Raw genomic sequence first — 12,930 nt, 5'->3', positions numbered from 1 at the left:
AAATTGCCAGCTGCAGAAACAGCTGGGCATGGGAAAGCCAAGCTGCACCTCCCTCTCCCCAGTCATTTTAGGGTTTCAGATGAATTTTCATTTTGGATCTTCCTGCAAGCAGCCAGTGGGTGCTTTGCAACACAAACCACATCTGCACATTGGGTAATGTGTAGGATAACAAAATCCATCCCAGGTTGTCCCTGCTTAGCTAGTTTCTAGTTTATTTTTTGTTGGCAAGAGTTGGTGATCTGGAGGATTAGAGGAAAGGACTTGTGAAAGAATCAGATTCTAGTCTTGATGGTTCTAAATTTCCTACATGATCATGGGCCAGGTAGCAATTTGTCTTCTCAGTGATTGTTCCACTCTGAAAGGGATAAGAGCTCTTGTCCACTGCATTTAAAATCATTTTCAGGTGAATGGGAATTTGTCACTGTTGGTCCTAAAGCTCAGTGTGTGCCATGTGTCCTCCCTGATATTAAATTGTGCAGTTACCACAGCCAGGCCTGGGGGCTGCTCTTTGGGGCTGAAATGACCCTGCAGGTTAACCTGTGGTAGAAGTTCTCTTTTGAGCTGGGCAGTTTGAGGCTGCTCTCTACACCCTGTCTCTCTTTCCTCACTCCAGTATCTTTTCTGTAGCTCCAGGTGAGATAAATATGGAGGCACTGTTGGTTTGAGTTCTATTGAAGAGGTTTGTAATATCTGCTTGATGCTTAAACCTAGTCCAGTGCAGCCTTCCAGGAGAGCAGAATGAGTATCTCCTATTGTTGGCAGGTGTTGAAACAGCAAGAATTTTGTGCCTGTAGTGAAATGGATTTTAGTGAGTTGTCTTTGTTGGAAGCACTCTGCTCTGAGTGCTGCCTTACAAATGTTTCTCCATGTAGCAACTCCTTTGTTAGGAGTGCTCCTACTCCCCTGCCAAATTTGTTTGCAGTTTTCTGTTCCCCACCTGAAAGCTGAGCTCCTCAGGCTCTGGTTGTCCCCCAGGTGCCCCTCGAGCAGGGTCTGGAGGGGACTGCCCAGTGCAACAGGCCACAGTGATGCTGCAGCACGATCTGCTGTACAGCTCCAGAAATGACACCATGCTCTGCACTGCTGTCCCCATGCTGACACCTAGTGGGAGTGAGGACAGGTGTCCTCAAGTCCCTGAAGCCACCCCAGGTCCCTGGAGACACTGGGGCTGTGGGGATGTGCAGGTGCTGCCCAGGTTTTGTAGAATCATGAATTTTTTAGATTGGAAAAAACCTTTAAGATCATCAGGTCCCACCGTTAACCCAGCACTGCCATGTTCACTGCTAAACGACGTCCCCAAGTGCCACATCTGCACATTTTTTGAACACTCCCAGGGTTTGCTGGACCAACTGAGGGGTTCCTTTCCCCTGCTGGCAGGGATGTTCTGTCCCTGTCTGCAGTTTCAGGTGAAAAAACTAGAGTGTTTCCAACTCTTTTACTCTCTTACTCGCTAAATTAGTTTACTCATTCAGTTATTTCTCACAGGTATAATTTCTGTTAACAGTTGAGTATAGTGAAATGCCGAGGTGCTGCACACCCAGGCTGCTGGGCTCAGATGAGGCTAAGTGACTTTCCATTTCCCAATGAACTGGGAGAAACCTGCTACAGCTCAGGAGCCAGGGCTCACATTTGGATGTGTTCTGCTCTTCCCAAGTCATGCATGTTGGAGTGCTTCAGCCACACCAAGGATGAGGCCCAGTAAGGTGGATATTTATGGCACTTAGAGACTAATTATGTTTGCCAAAGGTGAACCATGAATCCCAATGTCATATTAGGATTTCAGCACCTCTTGGTACAGTGAGAGGAGGCTGGCCAAAACCAAACCCAGCAGTAGCAAGCTATGGTAATTTGGAGAAGGGAGAGGTGACAGTGGTAGACCTATGTACCTGTCCCCAGATGGGGATGCTCCTGATGGAGCTGCTGAGCCTGGGTGGTGCCTGTTCTTGGCTCAGCAGCTGTTCCTGTCGTCTCCTTTCCTGACCAGGAAAGATCCTTGCACAGGGACCAAGTAAAAAAACTGCTGATATCAGGCTGGCAGGGCTCCTCTCCTCCCTGCACACCAGTTAATGCCTGTGGTTGAAATTATGTGATTGAGATCTGTTTCTGTTTTACTAACATCCCACCTTGTTAATTTTAATAGAGGCCTTTGAACCTATTAACAAAGATATGTTGCTGGAAATTTTAACTCTCATGGATTGGCGAACATTTTAATTAACTAATTTATTTAATATTAGGCAGAAGTTAGCTTTAAGATCCCCGTCATTCCCAGAGATTCAGCCAGGGGCCTTCAAAAATGGCTGAGAAGGTGGCATTGGAGGCACCTTACCTGTGCCAAGTGCTGCCAAGTTTTGGGGTGGGAGTGGGAGGAGAAGAACCAAGTGGCAGCTTCAAGAGCTGTGAGTTGTAAGTTGTTGAGGAGAGGAAGATCATCCAAGGGATGAAGTCATGTGGCACAATGGCAGTAGGAAAAACAAAAGTAAATGTTATGAAAGGGAGAATCAGGCTAAAAGCAGAGGGTCCCATGGCAGAAAATACCAGGCAGATGGAAACAAGGTGGGGTGGGAGGCAGAGAGCAAGTCAGTGTAAAAGAGATGCAATAAAGACAGGGGAATGTCATGGGACCAGACTGCTGATCTTGGATAGCCTGACAGCTTCCCAAGAGGGGACATCTGCCAGACATTGCTGTGCAGGTTACTGTAGTGCCACGGGATGGGTGGGTGTGCCTGGTGACCTTGATGCACGTGTGGCCTCTGTGTGTGAGTGCCTTGGGGAGGCCAAGGCCATGCTCAGCAGGAGCAGCAGGGCTGTGCAGCCCTGTCCCTGGGCTGTGGCTGACCTGGCTGTGCTCAGCAGGGCTGTGCAGCCCTGTCCCTGGGCTGTGGCTGACCTGGCTGTGCTCAGCAGGGCTGTGGCTGATCTGGCTGTGCTCAGCAGGGCTGTGCAGCCCTGTCCCTGGGCTATGGCTGACCTGGCTGTGCTCGGCAGGTGTCGGAGTGCTCAGTGGGCTGCTCTACGCCACCGGTGGCCACGACGGGCCCCTGGTGAGGAAGAGTGTGGAAGTCTACGACCCAGGGACAAACACCTGGAAGCAAGTGGCAGACATGAATATGTGTAGAAGAAATGCAGGTAACCATGACAAGCCTTTCTGTGGTGGTTGGCTCAGTTGTCTGTGTGTGGTTTATTCATGTGCTGGTGGTGTATGTGATCAGTGTTGTGAAAGATAAAAATGGGAGTTGAGGGATCTGTTTGGGAGTGAATCAGAATGTGACAGCAGCATGCTGTGGGGGATGAGTTAGCCCATGTCTCACCATCTGTGCTCTGCTTTGAGGTGTGTGTGCGGTGAATGGTCTCCTCTACGTGGTGGGAGGTGATGATGGCTCCTGCAATTTGGCCTCTGTGGAGTACTACAACCCCAGCACAGACAAGTGGACGTTGTTGCCAACCAGCATGAGCACAGGGAGGAGTTATGCAGGTAAACAGGCAGTGGGAGAATGGGCAGCAGTGGAGTCATCCATAAACTTGAGGGCTGTGCCCCTGAAGCTTTAATTTTTTTTTTTTTTTGCATGTTTTATGTTGATTTCAGTAGAAGCAACTTTCACAGAAGTGGTAGACATCTCCCTCATCGCTGACCTTTGGCTTTGCAGGATGATTGTAGCCATGTGGCAACCCAGGAGCTGCTCCTGCCATAACTGTGTCTGTCTGTTCTTACAACAGGTGTGGCTGTGATTCACAAACCCTTGTGACATACGATCAAGCCAATGTGAGGAGCAGAAGTGGAGTGGATCCAGCTAGGTGGTGTTGGGAAGATGACTGACCTCTGACTTGACCCATCTCATTGCTGTTAATGTCTTAGCATGACAAGTGATATGTTGCAAGCATCATCCACTCTGCAGTGGATTGCATAGCCAAGTGAAAATCCCTCTGAGGACGTGTTCCATGCTAGACATGAGGTGTTGCTTGTTATCTGTGGTGCAATCAACTGTTCTTCTCGATGGCATGTGTCCTGAGATAAACACTGTGCTTGGACTGCAGGCACGGGATTTCTTGTGTGAAACAAAACTGCTATGTTTGGGCATGTGAGTAAAAATGAACATTTCTGGATTTCTTCCCCACTGATGCTCCATGCACATCGTTGATTGAACTCCTTTCTCACTGTGCCTGGAGGGTGGACTTTAATATTGGCAGTGGAAACTTCTGAGTTCCAACAGAGAAAAACAGCAGGAATGGACTGGATCAGGGTGGTCTGGCTCGAGTGTGACGCTGTCTCAGTCATACGTTTGTACATGCCACTGGACTGCTGTGTGTATCCCTGAAATGCTCGTGGAAATAAACACCATGTGGTTTTTCTACTTGCCATGAATGCTGTGTGCTGTGCGTGATGGGACCTGCTGGGCAGTGCCTTCCCCAGGGCTGAGCCACACAAAACTCCACAGCCCCACACAACACACGCTGCTCCCACGGGGTTCGGTGCTCCTGGGAAACAAATGTTGCTTGAATAGAAAATGTTCCCAACCCACACGTTTCAGCTGTGCTGAAAGCTTCAGTTCTAGCTCTGTCCAGCATCTCGATGCCATTTCATAATAGAGCATTTAGATGTTTAAAAATACCTTATGGTGCCATTAATGTAGAGACATTCCATACAGCGAGAGCCCTCTGTCACCCAGGCAGGGATTAATGAGCCAAGTAAAATACCTGCAGTGTTTTAATGCTTCCAGACCAAGGAGATTAACTAATCACTGTCACTGTAATTGCTATTTTAGTCTTGCCCTTACTGAAAGCATTCCTCTATTAGTATGAATCCTCATAAGATTATTCAAAACAGACAAATCTAGATCCAGATGGAAGGGACCTGTCTTGCTTATATACCAAATTCTTAAAGTTTTCTGTTTAAGAAGATGTTTGACTTTGAAATACCTTTTTGTGTCTCCCTATGAGCTCTGACATGCTTCTGCATTCAGAGGTGAGCTCCCAGAAGCCCCAGCTAAAGGGAACTAGTGAAGAAAAATATAGTCTCTACTCTTTTTCTTGTTTGGGGGTTTTATTTGTTTTGTTTTCCCCTTGAAGATCAGCTGAGGCTTTTTGTTATGGGCAGCTGTCCAGTGTTGTTATGCTGGCTTCTGTCTCCAAAGGTCTGCTCTGTGTGATCTTAGACAGTAGAAAAGAAAAATACTTAAACATTTATTTCAGAGGGATCCAAGCTGCATCATCTTGTGCTGCTTTTGTAGAGGAGTGGGTTATTTCTATAAATATGTAGGTTTTGGTGTTAGAGTTGACACAGTCTTTGTAAAATGGGCACTTGTTCACTGTGGGGGAAACAGCCCCTGCCTGTGTTGTCAGTGCCCTGCAGACGGGCTGGCATTCCCTTCATGGGGAATGTGAGGGTGCTCCCACTCATCTTTGGATATTCTTGCTTTTGCAAATAAGGGCAAACTGTCTAAAGACATTATTACTCTTTATGTCTACTCTTCCACTATATGTGAACTCAGAAATCTTTAAAATAGTACTTAAAAAAAATTTAAAAATTAGTCTTTTCCATAATACCCTTTAAACCTTTTGCTTTGAGTTTTACAATCTGCAGCAAAACATGCCAAAATAATCGTGTGACATGCTGCTCTCCTGTGAGGTGCTGCTTACTGTAAAAGCCATTGAGGCTGGTAGGAATGTATCCCAGTAGGAATGTACCCTGGTGGGAATGTATCCCAGTAGGAATGTTTCCCTGGCTGCAGCTGCCTGAGTCCTGACCTGCACCTTTGTGGTGGCATAAGGAAGGTGATGAGGCCTCAGCTGGGACAGATTCAAATTCACTGGCCCAAAAGGTGGTTCCCTTCCATGCAGCTTGGGAATAAAAGATAAAATGGGTCAGACAAACCATTTCAGTCTGAGGAGGCATCTCTTGTTAGGTGAAGGTGACTGGATGAGGGCATTTGGGCAGACATGGCCCTTGTTAGGTCTGGTATAGACATAAAGCTAAATAAACTCCTCTATAAATTACTGTACAGCCCAACGGTTGGGAGCAGTTCCCAGCCAACATTCTCACACCTCTGGCTTCACTGGAATAAAGGCAAATATTCTCCAGAGATTATGAGTTTATTTGGGCTGGAGATGAAAATTGGCAGGTACTGCTAGAGAGGTGCAAGGTTGCAATTTGCTGTGTTAGTCAGATATGAAAAGTGGGTATACCTGGAGGTGGGATAAATTTTATCTGCTGCTATCCATCTGTTCATAAACCTTCCTTGCTCATAAGACAAACAGGTTTTGGTGGTTCCTTGCCCTTGTAAAATGGCACTTCTGCCCAGTGCTGGCCCAGAGCTGTGGCTTGCTGGACAGGGCTAGGACTCACAGCCCTTGCCAGGGACAAGTGATGCTGTTCCAGCTGCAGCCAGTTCTCCTCGATGGCAAATGACACATTTCCCCCTCCCCTCCCAAACGTTGCAGTGTTATGCAAGTCAAGTGACCTCGTTTCCAGCTATGCAATACCAACAACCCTGACGTGTGATGAACCAGCTGTACCCCCCACCCCCAAAATGCTTTTGGAATTTGTCTTTGGTGTGTGGTTTCGTGTTTGTATTGTTCATTTTGAGCACCTGAGCCAGATCCTTTACAGATTGCCTTTTTCTAGGACTGAAAACGTAGCATTAGCACTAACAAATTTTACTGTAAATATTTTTATAAGACAAAATAATTTTTGGATTGCTTTTTATGGTCTTCAATGACATTTCTGGAGCTAATTTGTGCACTCCAGTGTGGTTTTTGCTGGCTGTGGTGTAGGTGTAGCTCTGTATGTTCTCTGCACAAGAAATGCCATGTTGTAAGAAAGATCTGGGATAGCTGTTGTGTTGGTTTTAATGTTGAAATGATAGCACTGGGCTCCAAATTATGAGATAAATTCAAGCCCATTACCTCAGTCACCAGTAGGCTCTTAGATTATTGGTTATTTTACAACAATTTCAATACCCTGATTTAATTTTCTTGTGCCATGAGTTTGGTTCCTGGGTAGTTTGGGGGACAAGCTGTCACTGTGGTTCTGTTTCTTGGCTCCTGAATGAGCTGCTTGAAGACAGAGATGCTCTGCCACAACAGTCTGGGCACAACCCCCCAGGTTGCCAAAATCAGACAAATTATTGCAGGAGCTTTAGTAAAAGCTTTACAGACCGAACTTGGACCTCTTCCTCATGTTGGTCCTTTGTGAATATGAACACTTTCCTCACCTCCTTCTGTTGTAATCTCTTTTTGGGGTCACCCTGTGCTTGACCCCCTGTTGGGACTCTGGCCTTGGGTTTCCTAAAGGGGACTTTGCTCTTGCAGAAAAGCACCCCAGGATGAGCCCCAACCCCAACAGCATCATGTGTGGTGCACACCCTGCTGGGCTTCCAGAGCAGGGTAGATTTGCCTCAAGCAATCTGTTGTTTAAACAAGTTAGAATAAAGTCCGTCTTTTCCACTGGTGCCTAATAGATAAATTGGGGGTGATTAAAATCAATTTTCAGTTCATTCAGTTTTTCCAAACAGTGTCTTTTTATGGATGTATACAACAAGTAATTACCATAAATACACTTGGCAGCATTTGCATGTCACCACCATGAAAGCTTAATCATGTTCTCTGGTTTACATTGTTTGGAGACCAAAATCCTTAATATCCAGCGAGGTGTGATGCCTGTTCGTCAAGCCAGCGTGATGGCTTAACAGATAAATGCTGTTCATCAAGTTACTGTGGTGGTTCAACAGATGAATGCAGCTCAATCTTAACCTTTGGGATTCATTATTCATATATTATCAAAGCAGTTTCCCCTTTGCCCCACATCATGCCCAAAAATCACTTTCATGTGAGCATAATTTGTTGCTCAAAGCTGCAGTGTCTGGGAGTGTGCTAGACATTATGGTCTGAATATGGGCTCATTCACCTTTTTTCAGCTGCCCTTATCTTTGTTTATGGGTTTATAAATTATTTTCCTCTACAGTGACAATAAATAAATAAATATTGATAATTTTAATTTGTATATTTTATGTATAAAGAACCTCAAGGGTAATGAATGATTGTGAAATAATTTACCTGGGTGTGAAATTTTTTGGTTTTGTAAACCAGACTTTGTTGGTTCAGTAGCTGACAGTATACTGTAACAAGTTAGTTGACTGTTTAAGCTCATTTTTAAAATTAAAGATTATTTTCTTTTTGCATGAGTGTGGAGGACAAAGGACTTTGCAAAGTAATTCTCTTGATAGCTGTCTTGTCCAGTGCGACGAACGACTCAAGAAACATTCTCCACTGATATATTTATATTATGAAAGAAAATCACACTGTAGTTCCCCATAATTTAATTTGAATAAAAACTGGACTAATTAAACTTTTCTGGGTCTGTTTTGACGTCATTGGCTTCTGACAATGAGGGACAATCTCATGACATGGCTTTATTTGTCCTCTCTTTAATTACAGCAGGTGCCAGCCCTGGGGTTCTTCTGCCCCTTGGTGTGGGGTAGTGGCACTCGCACGTGCTGATGCTGAGATGCTGCCCTGATGCTGTCCCAGACTCTGCTCTGCTCCTTTTCCAAGGGAAGTTAAAAGCATTTCTCTTGGGCATGGGGAAGCCCTTGGCTCAGGGCATCCTTGGCAGAAGACAGAACCTTTTAGGGAATGCAGCTGGAAAGAGGGAAAACACGAAAAATGAGATTTTAGCACCTGGGGTTCAATATTTCTTAATAACATCAAGTAACACATTAACCAAGTCACTCAAGTAATTTTGCCTTATGCTCACAAAACATCTCACTGAGCTCTCTGGTTTTCCAGAAATGCTCCTTGTGCCTCCCTCATCTGTTAATACCAATGTATGACATCAAATTTGCCATGTGGGATCCTGAAATTTAATTACCTGATACACAGATAATGAATGACATATTGTGGGTTGCTCTATGCAGCTGGGGGACTTTGCAATTATTCCTTATTTCATTTCAAAATGACTTTTCTCTTGCACAGCTGGCTCCTTTTAATTCATTTTTTAAAAACTGATAAATCTATAAATCCATGAACCTGCAGCTAAAGGAGAGCCTTGGCAATCCAGGGAGAAATCTCACTACCTTGATTTTGCTGCCTGATTTTTTTCCTGATATTATTGTTTCTTTTTGCATCTTGTATTTTCACCTTTGGGCATGTTTTCCACCCTACATTTCATCCTTGACAGGGCAGAAACTGCAGTAGCTGCCACCTTGCCTCATTCACCTCAGAAGGGTAAGGGTTAGGGTTAGAGTTTTGCAGTGAGGAAAGGGAAGGCAGAGAGGAAAGGAAAGAAAATAGGGGAAAAACTCACCCAGCAAGGTTACAAGGTCAGAAAAGCAGCTCCTCTCTGTGTTATTGGGTATCACATGCTGGAATAACCCAGGGTGAGATGTGTCTCTTCTGCTGATGCCTTGAGTTTTAACTTTAATGTTTTGCAGATTCTGTGCTGTCCAGGGGTGCAGTTCTGAGCCTCATGTCAAGTGTTAGTCAGCTCTGTTCACAGAGCAGGGAGACAAAACAAATCATTTTCCTGCAGAAGACCAAGGACAATGAGTAAAAGTTTGAGGCCCCAAAGCCTAAACAATGGTGGACTGAAGAGAGAAAACAAGAAGGATGAGGCTTCACAACCTGAAGCTGTAATTGGACAATTAATCCCAATATGCGAATGGACCAAAACGTATAAAAGTGTTGAGACCTCGTGGCCAGGGGTCCATTTTGAGTCCAACTTTGGGTGTAGCCCTGGCCAGGCTCTTGTGCTGCCCAAGGTATGTCCTTTAAGGCCTTTCAATAAATATCTACTTTATTCTCTAGCTGTGCTCAGTCCCTGTCCCAGGTCAGCCTTCCCAAGGCATCACTGCAGCAGAGATATTGTATGATTTGGTACCTGAGTTATCCAGAACCACAATCGAAAGGTGGGGCAGGAAACAACCTCAGCTATGGAAACTTCAACACCTGATCAAAAATGAACCCGCTCATTTGTAGGCCCAAATGCATAAATAAGGCCAAGGAGGAATTCCCTGTGTCCCTGTGCTCTGAGCTGCAGTGATGATGTAAGTTCAAGACAGGATGTGGCTGTGGAGGGTTCAGATGGTAAAATTTCCTCTGCTCTGGCTGGAATCTTGTTCTTTGACCATGCTAAGGGTATTGTGTGATGGCAGAGAATAACTACAGTTAAAAAATAACAAAATCTGTTGGATACTTCTGAAAAAGCTCTAGAAGGCAATGGACCACTACAGAAATATTGCTAAGAACCACCCAGGGCTCCTAAAGCATCCCACAGTTGCTCAGTGACTGATGATATTGCCTCACAGAATGTTATTCTGCGCTGTAAACAAGCACAAAATCACTTAACTACTCGGTGGCACAAAATATTCCAAGAAATTTGCCAAAGTGATTAATGTTAACGTTCTTGTTCAGCAAATTGAATGAGGTTTAATTGGCACAGCTGCTGAAACTCAATGCATTTGATTTGGCCGTGATTTACAAAATATGTTATCATGAACCTCCTCCTTCTTCCACTGCAAACCTCCACAGCCTCTGCTAAGCATATTGCTCATTGAATTACTGGTCTTAAATGTTAGAGGTTGTTTTTTTTTTTCTCCACTCAGTAAAACTTCAAAAAGAGCCCTTTAAAATATGAACACTTGTCCCAAAGGATCTGTTCTTCTTTCCTAATCACAAGAGGTTTAAATGTGACTTTTCAATGTTTTTCCTATACTTTGTTACATTATGCTCTTTCCACAATATTTTGTCATTTATAATTCTTAAAATCCCCCTTACTTTTAGATAGAGAAAATGCTGCAGGATATGTGGTGCACCACGGTCCAGTCTCAACCCATGGACAACCCAAGAAAAAGGGGGTTTTAAAAATCTGCAAGAGCAGGGCTTTATGTCTCAAAAATCAGTCGAGTTACTTCTTACATAAGTTGTTTTTAATAGCTGTATCTTGAATGTAAACATGCTTCTGTTTTTGAGAGCAGGTGTGACATTGGGAGTAGCTTGGTTTGCCTAACACAAAATGGAACTGATATCTTTACCATCTTAGATAAAAAAAAAAAAAAAAAAAAAAAAAAAGGTGGGAAGTCAGTTAGTTACTGGCTTCCTAAAAAGGTGGAAGCAAGTTACTTAAAGCAAGAACATCTGATTGATGACTTAATTGCAATAAATTGGCTGAAGCACAAGAGTTGGCTGCCTCACTTCTACCCATGCCTGGCCACCCTGTGCAGGGAAGTTTTGATCCCTGTTCTGGACTGTCTCCCACTTTTTATTTGCAAGAAGTACCTTATACACCCAGCTGGTCCCAAAAACCTTGTCCCACCAGGTGCACACAGGGCCTGGTTTCTGGGAGAGCTGATGTGATGGAACACATGGAAAGGGGTGTGGGCTGTGAGGGGGATTTGGCAGGGCAGGTTCCAGAGGACATCGAGCCCCTGTGGCCAGAGGAGAGGGAGAGGAGTGAGGATGGAGCTGCAGGAGAAATGGCAGGAACAGAGCAGGGGGAGTTCTCAGCCTGGGTGGCACATGGGGGGCTCACTTGGACAGAGGTTGTTGCAGCCTTTAGGGCGTTTGCCAGGGGCTGGTGGTGGCATCTGTGCCAGGTCACAGGGAATTTCTGTGCTCTCTCCTTTGTGCTTCCTCTCTGCATCTCTAATGTCCCTGCTGTAAGAAGAAAAAAACTGGGACCTCTCCCTAAGTGCAGGGGATGTTTTCCTAGAAGGAGATGATGCATTGAGGATACAGCACTAGATTTCTCTTGACTTCGCCTGTGCTTGGAGATGGATATTTTCTTGAAAATTATTCTATGTTTAATGAGTTCCAGCATTTAATATGTCTGTTTATGGCAAAATATTGCAGCCTCAGGTGCTGACTGAAGGAATGTGGTGCTCCCCACTGCAATCCTGCTGGCAGTAGGATGCCCTGGAGGGCTGGATGCAGTCAAGGTGCTGGGCTGAAGGCTGCAGGCTCAGGTGGCAGTCCTGGTCTGGGTCCCCTGGGCTGTCCCAGCAGGGGTGATCTATCAGTGCCATCAGCCTGTCTGCTGACACAGGGCTCCTGAGAAGTGCATGGTGATACATCAAGTGATGGCTCTCTTGATTCCTTTCCAGGATGTTATTTATTATGACTTTTTTTCTTGCTCTCTTTCACGCTTCAGCACTTTCCCTTTGTCCCCTGTGTGTGCACAGTGTCAATGACAGCCAGTCCTGCAGCTGGTGTCCCCCATGCTGGTGACAAAGGGGACTCGGGGGTGATGTCCCTGCTCACAAATGTCTCCTCAGCTGCTGCTGTAGCTCAGGGGACAAGTGTCAGCCTAAAGGGTGGTGCAGAATCAGGCAGAGACTGAGGAGCTCAGCCAAGAAGAAAGATTCTGTCTTCACAAGGATGTACTGAGACAAAAGAGATTTATCAGGTTATCATTTGTGAAGGGGGGAGAGGGAAGATAATTCCCATCTGACTTGTGAAAAATGCCTTTTACCTGAAGACAAACTGACTTTTTTCCTCTACACTGAAGGTGGCATTGAGATCTAAAAGTTGAAAAAGTATGTAGGTGTTTTAAACTTGCTTAGAAAACAGCTGCAAACCCTCATCTCCAAGGAGACCTGAATTTGGGTAAAGGGAACTCCATGATTTTTTTAGTGCTATGTGCAAGAGAAACACACTTCATTTATTGAAGTGAGGCTCCTCTCAAAAAAGAAAAAAGTGAGAAATCACTCAGCTTCCAGCATCCTCTTGTCCTGGGGAAGTTTTGATGTCTGTCACAGTGATTTTAACTTTGTGACTGTGGTCTAAACAATTTCTGTTATGTTATACTTAAGAATAATTAACCCAAATTAATCCCTGTCTGTTTTCTGTGTGTTTTATAATGTCAGATTGCTATGTTAATATGGCAAACAGTTTTTTCAGAAAAATGGAATTAGGAAGCCCTAAAAACGTATGTTAGAAAAT

At 44.8% G+C, this 12,930-nt stretch overlaps 1 protein-coding gene across 3 annotated transcripts in view; it reads left to right on the top strand.

Annotated features, from left to right (window-relative positions):
• The window catches only part of KLHL3 (kelch like family member 3), a 49,257-nt gene extending 40,916 nt beyond the window's left edge, over window positions 1-8,341 (top strand). For all 3 annotated transcript variants that reach the window (XM_083871550.1, XM_083871551.1, XM_083871552.1), the window contains exons 13-15: window positions 2,986-3,126; window positions 3,329-3,472; window positions 3,715-8,341. In XM_083871550.1, the coding sequence (XP_083727676.1) occupies window positions 2,986-3,126; window positions 3,329-3,472; window positions 3,715-3,743 (314 nt within the window). In that variant the 3' untranslated portion in view covers window positions 3,744-8,341. The remainder of the gene's footprint in view (window positions 1-2,985; window positions 3,127-3,328; window positions 3,473-3,714) is intronic.
• Window positions 8,342-12,930: the final 4,589 nt, after the last annotated feature.

This window comes from Zosterops lateralis (assembly GCF_965231275.1).
Source record: "Zosterops lateralis genome assembly, chromosome: 14".
In the NCBI taxonomy this organism is placed as follows: domain Eukaryota; kingdom Metazoa; phylum Chordata; class Aves; order Passeriformes; family Zosteropidae; genus Zosterops; species Zosterops lateralis.
Note: the sequence above shows the minus strand (reverse complement) of the source record. Positions and strands in the feature narration are given on the sequence as shown.